Source organism: Polypterus senegalus, chromosome 18 (genome assembly GCF_016835505.1).
Source record: "Polypterus senegalus isolate Bchr_013 chromosome 18, ASM1683550v1, whole genome shotgun sequence".
In the NCBI taxonomy this organism is placed as follows: domain Eukaryota; kingdom Metazoa; phylum Chordata; class Cladistia; order Polypteriformes; family Polypteridae; genus Polypterus; species Polypterus senegalus.
The window spans coordinates 37,047,711-37,065,502 of NC_053171.1; the positions used below are offsets into that span (position 1 = coordinate 37,047,711).

Consider the following 17,792-nt stretch of genomic DNA (forward strand, 5'->3'; position numbering starts at 1 on the left):
CTTGATGCTGTATACTGATAATTCTCTTTCCAATCAACTGCTGTACAGCTGTAATTCACACTCAGATAGAGTGATATAAATACTCTGAATGGTGCAGTGAGAGTATAATGGAAAAAGATGATCCGCTGTGGCAACCCTAACGGGAGCAGCTGAAAGAAGAAGAAGATGCAGTGAGAGTAACAACATTAAAGCAGCTGTGGTATTTAGAATAGTTTGACCATTCAATTTTGTAATGAAGTTGGGATTTGAAAGTAGAAGAATTAAAAAAATAAAATAAAATAAAAAAACATGGTGAAGTGGTAACTGCCATCATTTTTCCCTGTTTAAACTTAGTGTACAGCAGTGTCCTTAGGTGGGCCATATCTGGGTGCAGTGGGTGATATCCTGGAGTTATCGGTCTGTTGGCTCTCCAGCCTCCTCTTTGGCCTTGTGGGCTTTGTGCTGTGTACTGGTCCTGACCGCAGTTCCACCGGCCGAAGTCGTATGGCCCTTGTCATCCAGGTTTTTCTGCAGGGGTTTGGTGCTGGCTATGGGGTCATCGGCTGGAGTCATTCGCCCTCATCATCCAGGTTCCCCTATTGCTCTGTAGGCTTTGAGTAAGGTTAAGGACTGGGACATAGCCTCCTGGCTTGTAAGCTTCAGGGGATTCTCCCCTGGCCTGATTGGTTGGTCTTTTGGCTCTCCTTCTTCCCCATTGGCCTTGTGGGCCAAAGTTTAGGTGACTGCTAAGCTTTGAGAACACATGCTAGTTTTTTTTGTTCCTGAGTACAACAACTAGGTGGGGCCCAAACAATGGTTCAGGCCCCAGGACCCCCTTCAAGTCCACCTCTGCTCATCTCAATGAGCAATTTGTGTGTCAGAGCTGAGGATATGACTAATACTTACTTAGCTGTGGAAGCATAATGGTTGGTTTTGTTCTGCACAACTGGAAAAAAAAACTTAATAAAAGATTAAAATGATTGTCTTTTACTGTTTTTTTTTTTTTTTAATATAAACACAATAGATATCTAGTCATTAAACAGATGTCTGGCCGTTGCTTTAAAAAGACTTAATTGTAATGGGCTAGAAATTAGTGTTTAAAGGAAAAGACATTTCTGTGTGTTCCTTTAAGAAAAACACATATAAATAATCAATGTACAGTAAAAGCCAGGAGATGAATAGGCATTCTTTGTTTGAGATTGGGATTATAAGTGAAAAGGTGTATTTCCTGAATAATTCTGTTACATGTGGTTGATGGCTGCCTACTGGATAATAGATAATTTACCTGTCTTGCAAAAGAGTCACCTGCTTTGGAGCTCAGACTGCTTTGATTGGTGTCCCATCAGTATACAATACTGTGATACAGAACCTTGAAAAATTAACACATTTTGAGGACATTGGTTTCTAATCACCAAACAGTGGTATATGTACTTCTTGATAGCTGAAAACAATACTATTGTTTAATGAAAGGAAATGTATTTACACTTTTGTTCAGAAAATTAAATTGGTATGTACCAATGTTGAACTGATCATCTTGTTGATCAAGGCAGAGACTGAAGTAGTTCTATAGCAATCAGAACAAAGAAAAGTGTGGTCAGAGGTTCTTCTTTTACACTTTTGGCACCATATTGCTGTGGCTACCCCCTGTAGTGACAATGGTTCGTGGCACAGGTGTCCCTGGACTTGAGGCCGGTAACATTTTTCCATGTACTTTTTGTATGTTTTCACACCCACACAGACATATTCACTTGCTGGTCAAACTCTTAGAACCACTATACTAATACTGGCCATGGTCTCCTTTTACTCTCAAAGCAGCCTCAGTTTTAGTGGCACAGATTCCACAAGATGGTGGAAACGATTCTTTGAGATTTCTGGTTCATGTTGACATGATTACACAATTTCGTCAGATTTGTCAGCTGGATTTTCATTCTGCGACTCTCCTGTTTGCCACATCACAAAGGTGTTCTGTTCAATTCTGAGCCAGTGGCTGAAAAAGCCACAGAGGAACACTGAACGCATAGTCGTGTTCGTGAAACCAGTTTGAAGTGACTTTTGCTTTCTGACATGATGTAATATCACGCTGGAAGTGGCCATTAGAAGATGAGTATATTGTGGTCATGAATGTGGTCAGCAACAATACTCAATTAGGCCATGGCTTTCAAGTGATGATTGCTAGGCATCAACAGACTGCAAAGTGTGCCACGAAAACCTTCCCCATGCCATTACGCTATCAGCAGCAGTGTGGACTCTTGACACAAGGCAGGGTGGGTGCATGGATTCATGCTGCTTGTGTAAATTCGGACCTACCCATCTGTTTGCCTCAGCAAATATGGAGATTTATCAGACCAGGCTATGTTTTTCAGTCTTCAGCTGTCCAGTTTTGCTGAGCCTGTGCCCCCTGCAGCCTCAGCTTTCTGTTCTTGGCTCTTAGGAGTGGAACACGATGTGGTTTTATACGGTTGTAGCCCCTCCACCTCAAGGTTTGACATATTGTGCATTCTGAGATGTTTTTCTGCTCAACACCGTTGTACAGAGTAGTTATCGGCCTTACTGTCAGCTCAACCCTGTATGGCCATTCTCCACTCACCTCTCTCATCAAGGTTTTGTATCTGCAGAACCGCAGCTCACTGGAGGTTTTTGTTTTTCACAGTAAAGTCTAGAGATTGCTGTACATGAAAATCCAAAGAGATCAGCAGTGACAGAAATACTCACATCAGCCTGGTTGGCACTAACAATCATGTCACGGATGAAATCACTGAGGTCACATTTTCTCCACGTTCTGGTGTTTGACATGAACATGAACTGAAGCTCCTGACCTGATTCTACAGGATTGTGTGCATTACGCTGCTGCCACTCGATTGGCTGATTAGATAATTACACAGATAAACAGGTGTGCAGGTCTGCCTAATAACTGGCGCAGTTACTGTATTCATAGACAATACGAAGCTAAACAGTTTACGACTACTTTAAGTTTATTTTATTTAAAAAAGCGGTTACATGCTAGGCCGTGAGGCGTCGTCATGACGTTGACGGAAGTTGAAGACATAGGGCCGCGGCGGACGTGACGAGATTCTTATTGCGTGTTTACGTGGAGAAGCGGGGCGCGCTCGAGACTTGTGAGTAGATTTTTTACTTTTAAAGAGCCTACGCTGTTATATTTTTTAACTTTAAGCATCATTAAACGGCCTTCCTGTGTCGCTAAACGAAGTAAGCGAGTTTTTTTTCGAGTAAACTTAGTTTTTTTTAAATCAGAAGGGTCCAGCGACTTGAACAGACGTATAGGTCTTGGAAGTCAATTCCGCGGGGCTTCAATTTGTTAAAATGAAGGCAAACCCAGCGACGGGTTTTTAATGAATCGTGTCGGAAGAGTAGCGCCTGCTTGCTCTGAAGGTTTTCATTAAATGGCCATTTGGCTCCGCGCCTTCTGCTGCCTGGTCGGCGTGCCGAGGAGTCGGTAGCCCCCGACATCTGCTCTTGATGTACTTTCGGCCTTGAAGTTGATTGTGTGTTTACGTTATCTCCCGTGAAACTTTACTCTTTTTGAAACGATTATGAACAATTTTAAGGGTGTTATGTGGATTCGTTTTATTGAAAACATGAACGGTCTGTTCTGCTTTCAACGGAACATACGAGAGGCCGATTAAATAAATCGCTGGCTAGGCCTTCGTTCCCCTTAACTCCTTTCGTGGCTGGTAAACGAGCGCAGCTGAAAATACTGCGTCACGTCCAGGGGGGTCTTGTGTTTGCCGCTCTCGTCTAAAAGAACACAGTAGTTGTTGTAGTTTGATTTTTAGTTCATTCTGTTGATAAGATTTATGACGCTGAATTAAAAAATGTCATCTTAAACGGCTATATACGGTTTGTACGAGCGATGTTCAGCAATTTATCGACCCGAGTATCGTGCATTTGTGTTACAATCTGAACCTGTCCATGGAGAACCAGACATGCCTTGACTTGGGCACACGCGCAGTTTGAAGTCATTTCATAACCAGCACTGGTGGTGGGCACCAAATATCTGTCTATCTATATAATTATATATATAATATAAAATCAATTTATATCGTTTAAGTGAATCGAATCGTTTGGTTGATGTACAGTCTGGCCTTTATGAGAAGTCCTCACTGATCGCATTACAAATATATAATTCCATACTTTTGATATACTACAGCATATATTTGCGTATATAAATATACAGTATATCGCTGCCGATTGTGTTATCCTGACCCCTTGGGATTTCAGACGCGATGCATCGGAAGACAGTTTATATCATGTGTGTATATATATATATATATATATATATATACACACATATATACACACACACACACAGGTCCTTCTCAAAAAATTAGCATATTGTGATAAAGTTCATTATTTTCTGTAATGTACTGATAAAAATTAGTCTCTCATATATTTTAGATTCATTACACACAACTGAAGTAGTTCAAGCCTTTTATTGTTTTAATATTGATGATTTTGGCATACAGTTCATGAAAACCCAAAATTCCTATCTCAAAAAATTAGCATATTTCATCCGACCAATAAAAAATGTTTTTAATACAAAAAAAGCCAACCTTCAAATAATTATGTTCAGTTATGCACTCAATACTTGGTCGGGAATCCTTTTGCAGAAATGACTGCTTCAATGCGGCGTGGCATGGAGGCAATCAGCCTGTGGCACTGCTGAGGTGTTATGGAGGCCCAGGATGCTTCGATAGCGGCCTTAAGCTCATCCAGAGTGTTGGGTCTTGTGTCTCTCAACTTGCTCTTCACAATATCCCACAGATTCTCTATGGGGTTCAGGTCAGGAGAGTTGGCAGGCCAATTGAGCACAGTAATACCATGGTCAGTAAACCATTTACCAGTGGTTTTGGCACTGTGAGCAGGTGCCAGGTCGTGCTGAAAATGAAATCTTTATCTCCATAAAGCTTTTCAGCAGATGGAAGCATGAAGTGCTCCAAAATCTCCTGATAGCTAGCTGCATTGACCCTGCCCTTGATAAAACACAGCGGACCAACTCCAACAGCTGACATGGCACCCCAGACCATCACTGACTGTGGGTACTTGACACTGGACTTCAGGCATTTTGGCATTTCCCTCTCCCCAGTCTTCCTTCAGACTCTGGCACCTTGATTTCCGAATGACATGCAAAATGTGCTTTTATTCGAAAAAAGTACTTTGGACCACTGAGCAACAGTCCATTGCTGCTTCTCTGTAGCCCAGGTCAGGCGCTTCTGCCGCTGTTTCTGGTTCAAAAGTGGCTTGACCTTGGGAATGCGGCACCTGTAGCCCATTTCCTGCACACGCCGGTACACGGTGGCTCTGGATGTTTCTACTCCAGACTCCGTCCACTGCTTCCGCAGGTCCCCCAAGGTCTGGAATCGGTCCTTCTCCACAATCTTCCTCAGGGTCCGGTCACCTCTTCTCGTTGTGCAGCGTTTTCTGCCACACTTTTTCCTTCTCACAGACTTCCCACTGAGGTGCCTTGATACAACACTCTGGAAACAGCCTATTTGTTCAGAAATTTCTTTCTGTGTCTTACCCTCTTGCTTGAGGGTGTCAATGATGGACTTCTGGACAGCAGTCAGGTCGGCAGTCTTACCCATGATTGCGGTTTTGAGTAATGAACCAGGCTGGGAGTTTTTAAAAGCCTCAGGAATCTTTTGCAGGTGTTTAGAGTTAATTAGTTGATTCAGATGATTAGGTTAATCGCTCGTTTAGAGAACCTTTTCATGATATGCTAATTTTTTAAGATAGGAATTTTGGGTTTTCATGAGCTGTATGCCAAAATCATCAATATTAAAACAATAAAAGGCTTGAACTACTTCAGTTGTGTGTAATGAATCTAAAATATATGAAAGTCTAATGTTTATCAGTACATTACAGAAAATAATGAACTTTATCACAATATGCAAATTTTTTGAGAAGGACCTGTGTGTGTGTGTATATGTATATAATGAACACAAGTTAATTTCTAGGCTGTTCTCCTGTTTCCTTATACAAAGTTGGGGCCTTTATATAAGCATGATAACACATTTACGATGCATAATTAAAATAAGACGCTGTGAGGAGGACAGTAGTGTTTTTCTTTCCTGCGATCCAGTTTTGCGTTTTTTGAGTCTCCTATACCTCAAATCGCCTCTGATAATCGGTTTTAGATTGGGTGTGAAGAATCGCTATAGATTGTGATCCCTTTCCCCCCTTGCAGATTTGCCACCGACCGCCTTTGGGGGGTGGGAGTTTACACTTGGGGAATTGCAGGCACTGGTCGTAGTGGAGCTGTGGCAATTGCCTAAGCTGCCCACGCCGACCCTTCGCAGGCCACTTCTCGAAATCGTAGAGGAGTAACATTGTAGTTCACGACTCTCTGTGACCCAAACTCGGACAACCGGTGTCCCATAGTTTAAGAACCCTTGTGTTACAGAATCGCAAGTGAATTAGAAGTGGACTGAATCTGGGGTAGTGGCTTGTTCAGGAATCAAATCAGTCGTGACACCCAGAGTTGCCAGGTCCTGGAAAATATTTCCAGCTAATTGACATCAGAAAACCCACCTAATGGTACCGTTGACCAGCCCAATGAAGTATGCTGTCGACTTCAAATGAGATGAGAGTGGTATCTTTTGGATTTTTGGGTCTGTTAGCTTGGTGTTATTGAGTGCAGGTTCCCCCCTTTGGAGTTTTGCCGATGGTGGGGGTGGTTAAGGGTGTTTAAAACAGTACAGAAATGCACACCACCTAATCAAAAATGTTCCCTGTACAATGCTTTTAAAAATAACCAAATTTGGTATGAAAACCACAACTCTCACCAACTATGGAAAAACCTAGTATCTCTCAAGTTTTCGGCAAATTGTGAAAATGATGTCCCTATAATTAAAGATCTGTAGACTTCATTTTTACTGAGCTTCTAGAACACTTTTTTTTTTAATAAAAGAATCTACAACACCAGCCATTTAAATAATGCAGTCGTAGTATTTAAATCACTTCATCGTAATCTGACGTTTTCATTGGTAGGTGTTCTTTCCTCATTGGTCAGTGGAGTTGCTAGGGTTTTGTCTTGCAGTATGTAAAATACTGTATAAATACTAGCTTCTTCCATCTTGCTATGACTGGAATGAAGACATATTTGGACATCAGCACTACATTATAACATCAGGAAAGAAGCAGTAACTCCAAAACCTAAAAAAAACCCAAAAAAACAAAATTTTGAGAAAAATAGTGGTTACTAGGTATTTCTATTGCATGTGAGATCTGGCAGCCCTGTGACCTGATTCACATGGTTCAGGCGGTTAAACATCTATCAGCAAAATAAAAGAAGTGGGGAGGACTCCTATGTGATTTAGCACTCCTGTTGAGCTCCGCACATCTACCTGTGAGTCCTCGATGAAACTGACGGGTTGGTAGCATCCTCTAGTCATTAAATTCCTTTAAAAGGATGGGATAAAACCAAAGGAAATCCCTGAGTGGTTGAATGCTGTGTATGATGATGCCCCTTTGTACTATAAGGTGAAGTTTTGGACCAAGGAATTTAAATGGGGTCAAGGGTCAATTAATAATCACCCCCATCTGGTGTACCTTGTGGAAGTATCTTAACAAGAATTGTGCCAGAAAGTGGAGGCCTTGATTATGGAAGATCATCGTGTTGAGGTTAATGTTCTAGCCCATGGACAAGGCTTTTCAGCAGGCATATTTTCCACAATTATCCATTCTCATTTGATGATGTCAAAGGTCATTTTCCAAAGGGTTCTGCAAATGCTGAAATTGAATCAAAAAGCATTTCACTAAGATTTAAGTTACAAGAATTTGGACATTTTTAGAGAAAATGTCAGTTTTATTTTTCTTATGGATTGTTACTGGAAATGAAACACCGGTTCACTACCATAAACCTGAAATCGTGCAAGAGTTTATGCAATGGAAGCATAAGGGGGTCCCCATACCACTTAATGTTTGTGAAGTGGTCATGACGACAGTTTTCTGGGATACACAGGCTGGTATTCATGCAACACAGGTCAACCATCACTGGAGAAAAATGATTCCACAATAAAGTCATTAAATGAGGTGGTAGTGTGTAGCTGGAAGACCAAGATGAACACTTCTTTCCAAAGGGATTACAACATGGAGGCAAAGTGGATCAATTGAGAAGTTAAGGGGGAATTGTGTTGAAAAGTAATGGTGTGAGATTGAGCATTGGATTTTATTTTCATAGTGTGGCAAATACATTTTTTGAACATACCTTGTAACTGCTGCTTTGAACTTTATTGCTAGGCAGTGTAGTTGCTGGGAAATTATCTTAATGCTACATCCATACACATAACAAGGCACATATAATTGAATTAAACAACACAGTATATAACACATCACAAAATATCATTTAGATAGGATGGATTAGTTTAGAAATCTAGAAAAGACAGATGAATCGGAGACTGTGTTTTACCAAAGTGACTTCAGTAGGAAAGAAACTTTATGTGTAGCAGTACCTGTTATGCCTTTAGTACCTGTCAACATTTCCTTGACAGTAAAAACTGAAAAGTGACTGTCTGGTGAGGTCCGATACATAAAACTTGTGTGTGTGCAAAACAGGCTCAGAATGTTTATACATAGCTTTCCACACAAATTTCAGGATTTATAAAAGAGAACTTGATGGGAGAATGTGCGCTGACTCATCTATGCATAACATTTCAATGAACCTGGGAAATGCAGGCAAACCAGCTAAGTGACAACTCGCGCATATAACAGATCATCAAGCCTTTATTTGAATGTGCATTAAAGTGTCAAACATGCTACATCTCAAAAGTGATAAATATGATGTACACACTGTATTCTTCATTAGTTTATATTGGCTACCTGTTGTCATTTCTGAGGAAGCTGACTGACTGGTCAGGAAAATCTCAACCAAGCTTCACTCCATCGTGCCCACTGTGCTGCCAGCCATTTAAATGACAGGCGATGCAGTACATTCAACTTTGCATGCTGTGTGTGTTTTTGCCAACATTAAGAGGCAATATGCAGCAGAGTCTGACTTCTTCTAACATAATTGAGCACTTCAGTCCACTTGTATTGGTATAAGGACACCTAGCGAGAATGAAGCTTTTTTTAAATTTTTTTTGTTTTGGTTAATTGTGAGCAGTGACATTCCCTTAAGTTATAAATCCCCTGTGATGCCAAGTGGTCTGGGTCAACCCGTGATTCATTTATTTTGAGGAAAAGTAGCTTTGGCAGACATGATGGTACTGAACATGGTGAATGGCTTGTTGGTAAGTTACCTGGCTGAAACCTCTATTTTTCATATGGCCTGTACTATTAGTTGTAACAGCAATCATGTCTTTGTATGTGCCAGGTAATCGTGGTTATACAGTCAGATGCTGATGCCGTATGCCTTTCCCCGACCTCCAGAATACAGATGGAGAGTTGCTATACTCCTTGAAATATTTTAGTTTTATTGCAGGGGAAAAGTAGAATTAAAAATATTTGAAAGATGTGCCCTGGCAGAATCAGGCCACCAACAATGCATGCAATTTAAGTATGTTTTGTTAAGATGGAACCACAGGGACTCCATCCAGGGTATGATCCTGCCCCTGATGCCCCTTCTGACGAGGAAGGCAACAACAAAAGTTTTGTTTGGATTTTTGTTTGCTTAGATTTTGTAGTCAGTATTCAGATAGCATATTGTGATCCTCATACTGTTTAAAGTTCCCGTTGACTTAATATAGTTAACCGAGTTGAACACCTTGCCAAAGTCCATATCAATTGAAACCGTTTATGTTGTATTTGTCTTTTGTTGCCAGTTTCCTAATGATGGAAAATCGCTCTTTTCTTTCCACAGGTGTGAAAATGCAACTGTTTGTTCGAACACAGAACACCCATGCCCTGGAATTCTTGGGCCATGACACAATAAGAGATGTTAAGGTATAGTGCACAAGTCCTGGGTCAAAATGTATTTACTACAGCATCATGTTACTTGTGATGATGATGGTAAATGGACTCTTAGTTCATGTGGAAAATGTTTCTACCTTTTTTTGTGCCCATTCTTAAATAATAAAAGTGGTTTGCATATTACCTTTGTTTGTTTAGCTTTATCCCACGTAAGTGTACCTGCTTCAGAGCAGTAGTTGCTGGTTTTGTAAAAGATCATTTTTGTGCTAACATTGTTTTAGTTACGGTTTCAGTGTTTAAAAATGTAATGGGGGAAAATGTGACAGTATTTGTTCAAGTTAACCGAGAGAGAGATTTTTAAAGTTAATAGATAGTTAATAGTGCATGAAATATTCTAATAGACCACATTTGTTAAAGAAGCAAATTTATTTAGGACGGGGTGCCCAATGCGTCGATCACGATCGACCGGTAGATCGCAAAGGTAGTGCAGGTAGATCGCATTGCATTCAAGGCAGGATGTGGAATTGGAAGAGGTTTTTTTCTCACAATGTCACAATAGAAGTGCGTTTGTCTGATCTGTGAATCTGTGATTGCTATTCCAAAGAAGGAAAATGTGGAAAGGCACTTCATAAGTTCAGTTCATAAAATCTACGAAACTGACGTCCTTCCAAAAAGCGATCTGAGAAAGAGAAAAGAGAGGGAACTAAAATGGATATAGTAATCCTTGGGTGAAAACTATTTACACCCATCTAATTCAACTCATGTGTCAATTATTCTATAGCCGTATTTTGTAGGGATATCCCACAAACCTTACCATACCAGAATTCCAAAAATGTAATGGTACCAGCTTTTTACAGTATTGGTAGTAGCGAGTGAAAGTTGGTACTGCACTTGTGCATAACTGCAAGTAGATAGTTACTCGGGAATCCACAATAACACGAGTAAAAAGTACATATAAAAAATGGCTAACAGTAGTGATACTACAGCACCACATGTTGAAAGGAAAAACAGAGGTCATGTTTGGAAATGGTTTGTGTTCAAGACAGGAGAGTCTCAACACACAATAAATGAAGCTAAGACATGCCCATGGGGTGTTTATGATGTTCTGGTTTGCATTGGAGTGCTGTGTGAAACAAACCAGACTAAACCGAGATTACATTAAAACAAAGTAACTAATGATGTTCTGATTCATCAGAAAGCCAAAAGAATATAAATGTAATTATGCCTTAATACTAAATTCTTTTTGGTTGTAGCACCTGACTGTAATTAATGCTCAAGTCTTTTGTATCATAGTGGAAAAATGTTGTCCCACTCCCATTTGAATTCTAGCTTACACGGCTCACGTTGTAATAATTGTGCCAATACATTTGCTTGGCATTTTAAGCCTGTAGTTTGACTTGACCATTTTAAAACAGTAAATTTCTGTTTTTAAGAGTTTATTATTGCTGCATAAACTGCATCAATGAACATATTATACTAAGCAACTGTACTTAGGAATTTTCCCTAATCCTTGTTGTAAAAATTTGAACCAACGTCTGTGAGATTAATTTTGGGTTGGGTTGGATACATTTGCTTAAATATTAATGCAGATGGCAACGTAGAACTTCAGTTGAACTTTACAAACTGGAGCGTTCCTCATATTATCCCATCCCTCGAGCAGAGTGGATAATCTGTTAATGAACAAAACAAGTAGTTTGTAGTGTTTTGTTCATTTGACAAAGGCCTAGTAACACGAATGTTCAGAAACATTCAAACACTGTTTTCATAGAACTACAGGTTTTGTCTTTTTTTTTTTAAATTGTTTTTGTGATGTTTGTTTTTTGTAGCTCAAAATTGAGGCCTTGGAAGGACTTCCTGTGGATGATCAAGTCGTCCTTTTTTCTGGGACCCCTTTGGAAGATCATTTACTCATCGACCAGTGTGGTGTTCCTGAGCAGAGTACTCTAGATGTTGCAGTGCGAATGCTTGGAGGTGTGTGATGATTTTTTTTTTTTATATAATTAACAGTAGAGCTGAACTGTGCTATGTCCAACCTTGATTGTTGGGTTTAAATCGCATTTGTTAATAATTGATCTGTGTTTCATCTTGCCTATCTGTGCAAAGTGATCATTTTATACTTCAGAGTACTCTAAGGTACACAATTAACAATCATTCTTCTATTCTCAGATGTAAATAATCCAAGTCTGGTTTGTGTGAACCTGATCTAAACCTGCCAACATTGAACTCGGGAACCAGCCTTGGCCACGATGCCAGGCTGTCACAGGGCACACTTAAATTAGCCCAGTTTAGAATTAAGTTAACTTAATGTGCAATAATGAACATACAATGTGGGGAAAAAGTTATGAGGCACGTGTCATACTTACAGAGTGATTAGTTGACCAAAAGGGGAAACTAAATGCAGAAACATTGTTACTCTTCCATGTATTTTTTTTCTAAACCTTTTCAGTCCAGTACCCTAGGTATTGAGGAGCTACATGGTACAAGGGAGGAGATCATTCCTTGATAGATATCGTGGAAGTTCACTGAAGGACATACTTGTTTACATACTGTAGGGCCAGTTTAGAGTCCCCATTTAATCAAATACACGTTTGGAATGTGGTGGGAAACTCCCAAGCAGACATAGTTATCTGAATGCTGGAAATATTGTTCTTGATTTTTATTTATTTTTTTTTTTTTTCCCAATCCCAGTCACTACTGTATGTGCTTGGGGCACAAAAGTGGTACATGTGTCACAATCCTGCTGCTAGATTATTGATCTAATTCAGTATACTTCAGAGGTAAACCTTTCAAAAGTCTTGTTTCAGGTGTGTTGAATTTTGTTTAAAAAAAAATTGGAGAGAATTGGTTATCCCATGCTATTTTGCCATAGGACATATTGTATATCCCAGACTATTTTATTATAATAAATGAGTACTTGTAAAATCTGTTATGCAAACTTTTTTTTTTTTTTGTTAATCTCATTAAAATGGAAGTGCAGTGCAAGAGGTTCAAAAATGTTGAATACAATTTGTTCCTTTCATCACAAAGTATCTTGGGATAACCCAGAAAATTGAAAGCACGTCATAGTGTCATGGGATGTTTATTTGCAGCAAATAGTGAAAGTAAAACGTTCCAAAGAGTTTTTGTACAAAAAAAGTTCCTTTAAGCTATGACTTTTTTCCTCTATCATATTTTTTTAAAAACGTGTTTTTTTGTAGTGGGGGAGAAACAGATATTTAACTTGTTTTTTTTCCTTGTAGCTATATTAGCTGATTTAAACAGAGCTTAGTTTCAGGTCTAATAAAAAAAAATACTTTAGCAGTTAGAAAAATAAAATAGTTAGAAAAACACCGCCTAATTAAGTAATTGGTCTTTCCATTCTTCCTGGTCAGGCATGTTTAATAAACTTTAAAATGTCACAGGTATAAATCTTAAATAACCTGATTAATGCAGTTTACCTTTGTTGTGAGTTTGAGTGTTTGTAATGTTTAGGAAATACCTCCTGGGGAATTGTGCTTAAATCGTATTTATGCGCTCAGCTTTTACGACTTTTCAGCTTGAATTCTAGAAATGTGTTGATAATATGTAAATGAAGTATTTTTTCTCTTTATCCATTTAGTTTGTCCCTGGTGTCCAACAAAATATTTTAAGAGAAAAGAAAATGACCTTGGTTAATTGTACTTTGTGTTACAAGAATTCTGTATACCTGCTGTTTTGTGTATATCCAGGACAGTTTGCCTGTGAGGCATTATTTTTAATCTTCGATAAAAGTACAGCCAGTTTGAGTGGAAATTTTACCAGTCTGAATGCTTAGAATGGAAATCTTATATGAAAAAGCAAGTCTAATGCAGAATTTACAAATTTTTGTCTTTAAAGGTAAAGTCCATGGTTCTTTGGCACGAGCTGGCAAAGTTAGGGGACAGACTCCAAAGGTAAGACAGACATCTTTTAATATTAGAACAATACAGTAATATGGATCAATTTGATGGTTACATCTGGCATTACTGGCTTGGAAGTCTGTTTGCTTCTTCATTTAAGCACAAAGTTGGTCTGTGTATGCGTTTCACTTACGTAAATCTCAAAAGTAACACAGGACTCGTATTGGTGTGTGTACTTGTAATGTTTTATAGTTGCAGTGGGGCAAAAAAGTATTTAGTCAGCCGCCAATTGTGCAAGTTCTCCCACTTAAAAAGATGAGAGAGGCCTGTAATTTTCATCATAGGTATACCTCAACTATGAGAGACAAAATGAGGAAAAAAATCCAGAGCATCACATTGTCTGATTTTCAAAGAATTTATTTGCATATTGTGGTGGGAAAAAAAGTATTTGGTCAATAACAAAAGTTCATCTCAATACTTTTTTATATACCCTTTGTTGGCAATGACAGAGGTCAAACGTTTTCTGTTGGTCTTCACAAGGTTTTCACACACTGTTGCTGGTATTTTGGCCCATTTCTCCATGCAGATCTCCTCTAGAGCAGTGATGTTTTGGGGCTGTCGCTGGGCAACATGGACTTTCAACTCCTCCAAAGATTTTTTATGGGGTTGAGATCTGGAGACTGGCTAGGCCACTCTAGGACCTTGAAATGCTTCTTACGATGCCACTCCTTCGTTACCCGGGCTGTGTGTTTGGGATCATTGTCATGCTGAATGACCCAGCCACGTTTCATCTTCAATGCTCTTGCTGATGGAAGGAGGTTTTCACTCAAAATCTGATGATACATGGCCCCATTCATTCTTTCCTTTACACGGATCAGTCGTCCTGGTCCCTTTGCAGAAAAACAGCGCCAAAGCATGATGTTTCCACCCCCATGCTTTACAGTAGGTATGGTGTTCCTTGGATGCAACTCAGCATTCTTTCTCCTCCAAACACGACGAGTAGAGAATTTTACCAAAAAGATCTATTTTGGTTTCATCCGAGAATATGACTTTCTCCCAGTCCTCTTCTGGATCATCCAGATGCTCTCTAGCAAACTTCAGACGGGCCTGCACATGTACAGGCTTAAGCAGGGGGACACGTCTGGCACTGCAGGATTTGAGTCCCTGGCGGCGTAGTGTGTTACTGATGGTAGCCTTTGTTACTTTGGTCCCAGCTCTCTGCAGGTCATTCACTAGGTCCCCCTGTGTGGTTCTGGGATTTTTGCTCACCGTTCTTGTGATCATCTTGCGTGGAGCCCCAGATCGAGGGAGATTATCAGTGGTCTTGTATGTCTTCCATTTTCTAATAATTGCTCCCACAGTTGATTTCTTCACACCAAACTGCTTACCTATTGCAGATTCAGTCTTCCCAGACTGGTGCAGGGCTACAATTTTGTTTCTGGTGTCCTTTGACAGCTCTTTGGTCTTGGCCATAGTGGAGTTTGGAGTGTGACTGTTTGAGGTTGTGGACAGGTGTCTTTTATATTGATAACGAGTGGAGGACAGAGGAACCTCTTACAGAAGAAGTTACAGGTCTGTGAGAGCCAGAAATCTTGCTTGTTTGCAGGTGACCAAATACTTATTTTCCACCATAATTTGCAAATTCTTTAAAAATCAGACAATGTGATTTTCTGGATTTTTTTTTCTCATTTTGTCTCTCATAGTTGAGGTATACCTATGATGAAAATTACAGGCCTCTCATCTTTTTAAGTGTGAGAACTTGCACAATTGGTGGCTGACTAAATACTTTTTTACCCCACTGTATAAGAAACGACTGTACAGTGTCCCCTAGACCATTTGGCAGCCAAACCGAAGACATTAATATACATCGGGCAGTTCTGAGTTAGACCAATCGACTTTGGTCTCCCGTCTACACCTTACTCGGAGAAAGAGCATCACAATTCACAACTTCAAATTGGATGGGATGTCAAAGTTAATGGATGAATTTGCCTGAGTGTGGCAGATTACACAACTAGAAATCACACCACTCTGTAGTGATTGTGCAGCACATTTCCACATTCTCAGAGTATCTTGAGCTTGTGCCCCTTTTTTTAGATGGACAATAGCATGCTGCGTGATGGACCCGGTGCTCTACAAATACTTTTTAGGTATGGCAAATTCAACCACAATCTTGGCCCTTCAGAACTACAAGCCCCTTTCCTGTTTGTCTGATCTAAAATTTCCATGTTGTTTCTTCTTCATAGCAGCATCATGTATTGAACTTCCAGATCAGCACTCTTTGGTTGTTGACTCTGTTACGCACACACACACACACGTTCAATGGCATGATAAAAAAAAAAATGTCAGACTACAGAACTGGCAGTCACAGGAATGTATCATGACTGCCTCTGACTCCTTAAGATTATGCAAATGCAGTATGTGACTCTAAAATCACTGGAAACCTCATCTAATGTGAGATATATATAGATTTAATATACATATACTTTTCCCCCGCCATTTGAGAAATTTGAAAATCCCCTCACAGCAGAACTTTAAGGTAGGATCATATGGTGAGTTGTTCCAGTTTTCTTGTTGACCCCTCCAGGGTGGTGGTAGTTTGATTATTAAGGATGTGAACAGGCTGTGCCTGTATTTCCACCTTTTAATTTCTTGACACTATTAAGTTGTGTGTAGAAAAGTCAGCTGCAGGCATTTCTTTCTGCTTGAAATTTAGTGCTCACACACTGTAAAACAATATGCCCTTATTTTTCTCATGATGAACTTATGACTTGGGTAAGTGACATTTTCATTCAAGCCTAAATAGATGAAACCACTAGTTCTGATGGCACATTTAAATATGGATGAAACATTTCTTAGCCATTCCAGCTTGCTTGTTACTTTTTATTTTGATCATGGTATGAACTAGAAACATTGAGACACTAATGTGATTTTTGTTTTGTTTTTCCTTAAGGTGGAAAAGCAGGAGAAGAAGAAAAAGAAAACTGGCCGTGCAAAACGACGCATACAATACAACCGCCGTTTTGTTAATGTCGTACCCACATTTGGCAAGAAAAAGGGTCCAAATGCCAATTCATAGTGTAAACACTGCAACCTTGTGAATCAATGAAAGGTTTTGTGTGGCCTGGGAAAAAAATGACACTTCTGCACTAAATGTAACGCTGTAGATATGCAGTGCAATTAAATTATGCAGATGATAATACTTGCTTAGTGTAACTTTTTGTAAACTTTGATTAAAGCATTGTTTATGAAATGCTTGCTTTCATAATTTAATGCTTGGTTTTCCTGTTGGAGGCCACGTGTAGCCAGGGGTACATCAGTAATCGTGATGTCTCTGAAGTGTAGGACTGCAATTGCATTGTACAAATAATATGCTTGACTTATAAGATAGATAGATGTATTAATCCCAAGAATAAATTCACACACTCCAGCAACAGCATATTGATAAAAATGCAGGTATATCGGACAATAACTTTGTATAATGTTAGCGTTTACCCCCCTGGGTGGAATTGAAGAGTCACATAGTGTGGGGGAGGAAGGAGTGAAACAAGATGTAGTAAAGTAGGAAATGCTGGAACTTGCTAGCCAGTCTAAAATTTGAATTGGAATTGTAGGTGACTTGAGGAGAGAAGAATGGCTGGCTGCTCATAGACATTGAAATCTAGTGTTGCATTAGCATGGAATTTCTTGAAATATTCCTTTTTTGAAACAATGTCTGCAAAAGGATTGCGAAAGATATCGGTGCCCTGTGGAGCCAGCTCTCAATGAGACACTTGAGGAGACTCCCACTTAACATTCTGGTTTGAATTCTGGACCACAACACTTCTGTAAAGGTAAATGAAACAAGCTATTTAAGAAATGGAATCCACTTTGATAAATAAAGGATTATATGAAAAGGACAATTACTTACAGTATATACACTGAGAAGACAGGACAACAGAAGTGGTTGTTCAACATTTCAAGGTTTTCCAGAAAGGAGGAGGTTTACTTTGATGTCTGCTGTTTTCCTTCACTAGTTTAAGAACTACACGGTTTCATTTTAGCTAGAATGAACCTATAGGCCTTTAAAAGCCTGGCATTTACCAGAGAGAG

The 17,792-nt window shown here is 39.5% G+C and overlaps 1 protein-coding gene across 1 annotated transcript; it reads left to right on the forward strand.

The window, feature by feature from the left end:
• The first annotated feature begins 2,981 nt into the window (after nt 1–2,981).
• Nucleotides 2,982–16,953, forward strand: LOC120518336 (ubiquitin-like protein FUBI). Its single transcript, XM_039741081.1, has 5 exons — nt 2,982–3,095; nt 9,797–9,879; nt 11,673–11,817; nt 13,702–13,757; nt 16,654–16,953. Exons 2-5 carry the CDS (start codon nt 9,805–9,807, stop codon nt 16,777–16,779), a joined length of 402 nt encoding a protein of 133 aa, XP_039597015.1. The 5' UTR covers nt 2,982–3,095; nt 9,797–9,804; the 3' UTR covers nt 16,780–16,953.
• Nucleotides 16,954–17,792: the final 839 nt, after the last annotated feature.

Bases quoted from the DNA above. Each gene is read 5' to 3' on its own strand.
- LOC120518336 (XM_039741081.1), top strand. From the start codon at position 9,805: ATGCAACTGTTTGTTCGAACACAGAACACCCATGCCCTGGAATTCTTG. The intron at 9,880-11,672 runs GTATAGTGCACA...TGTTTTTTGTAG, and splicing joins ACACAATAAGAGATGTTAAG to CTCAAAATTGAGGCCTTGGA. The intron at 13,758-16,653 runs GTAAGACAGACA...TTTTTCCTTAAG, and splicing joins TTAGGGGACAGACTCCAAAG to GTGGAAAAGCAGGAGAAGAA.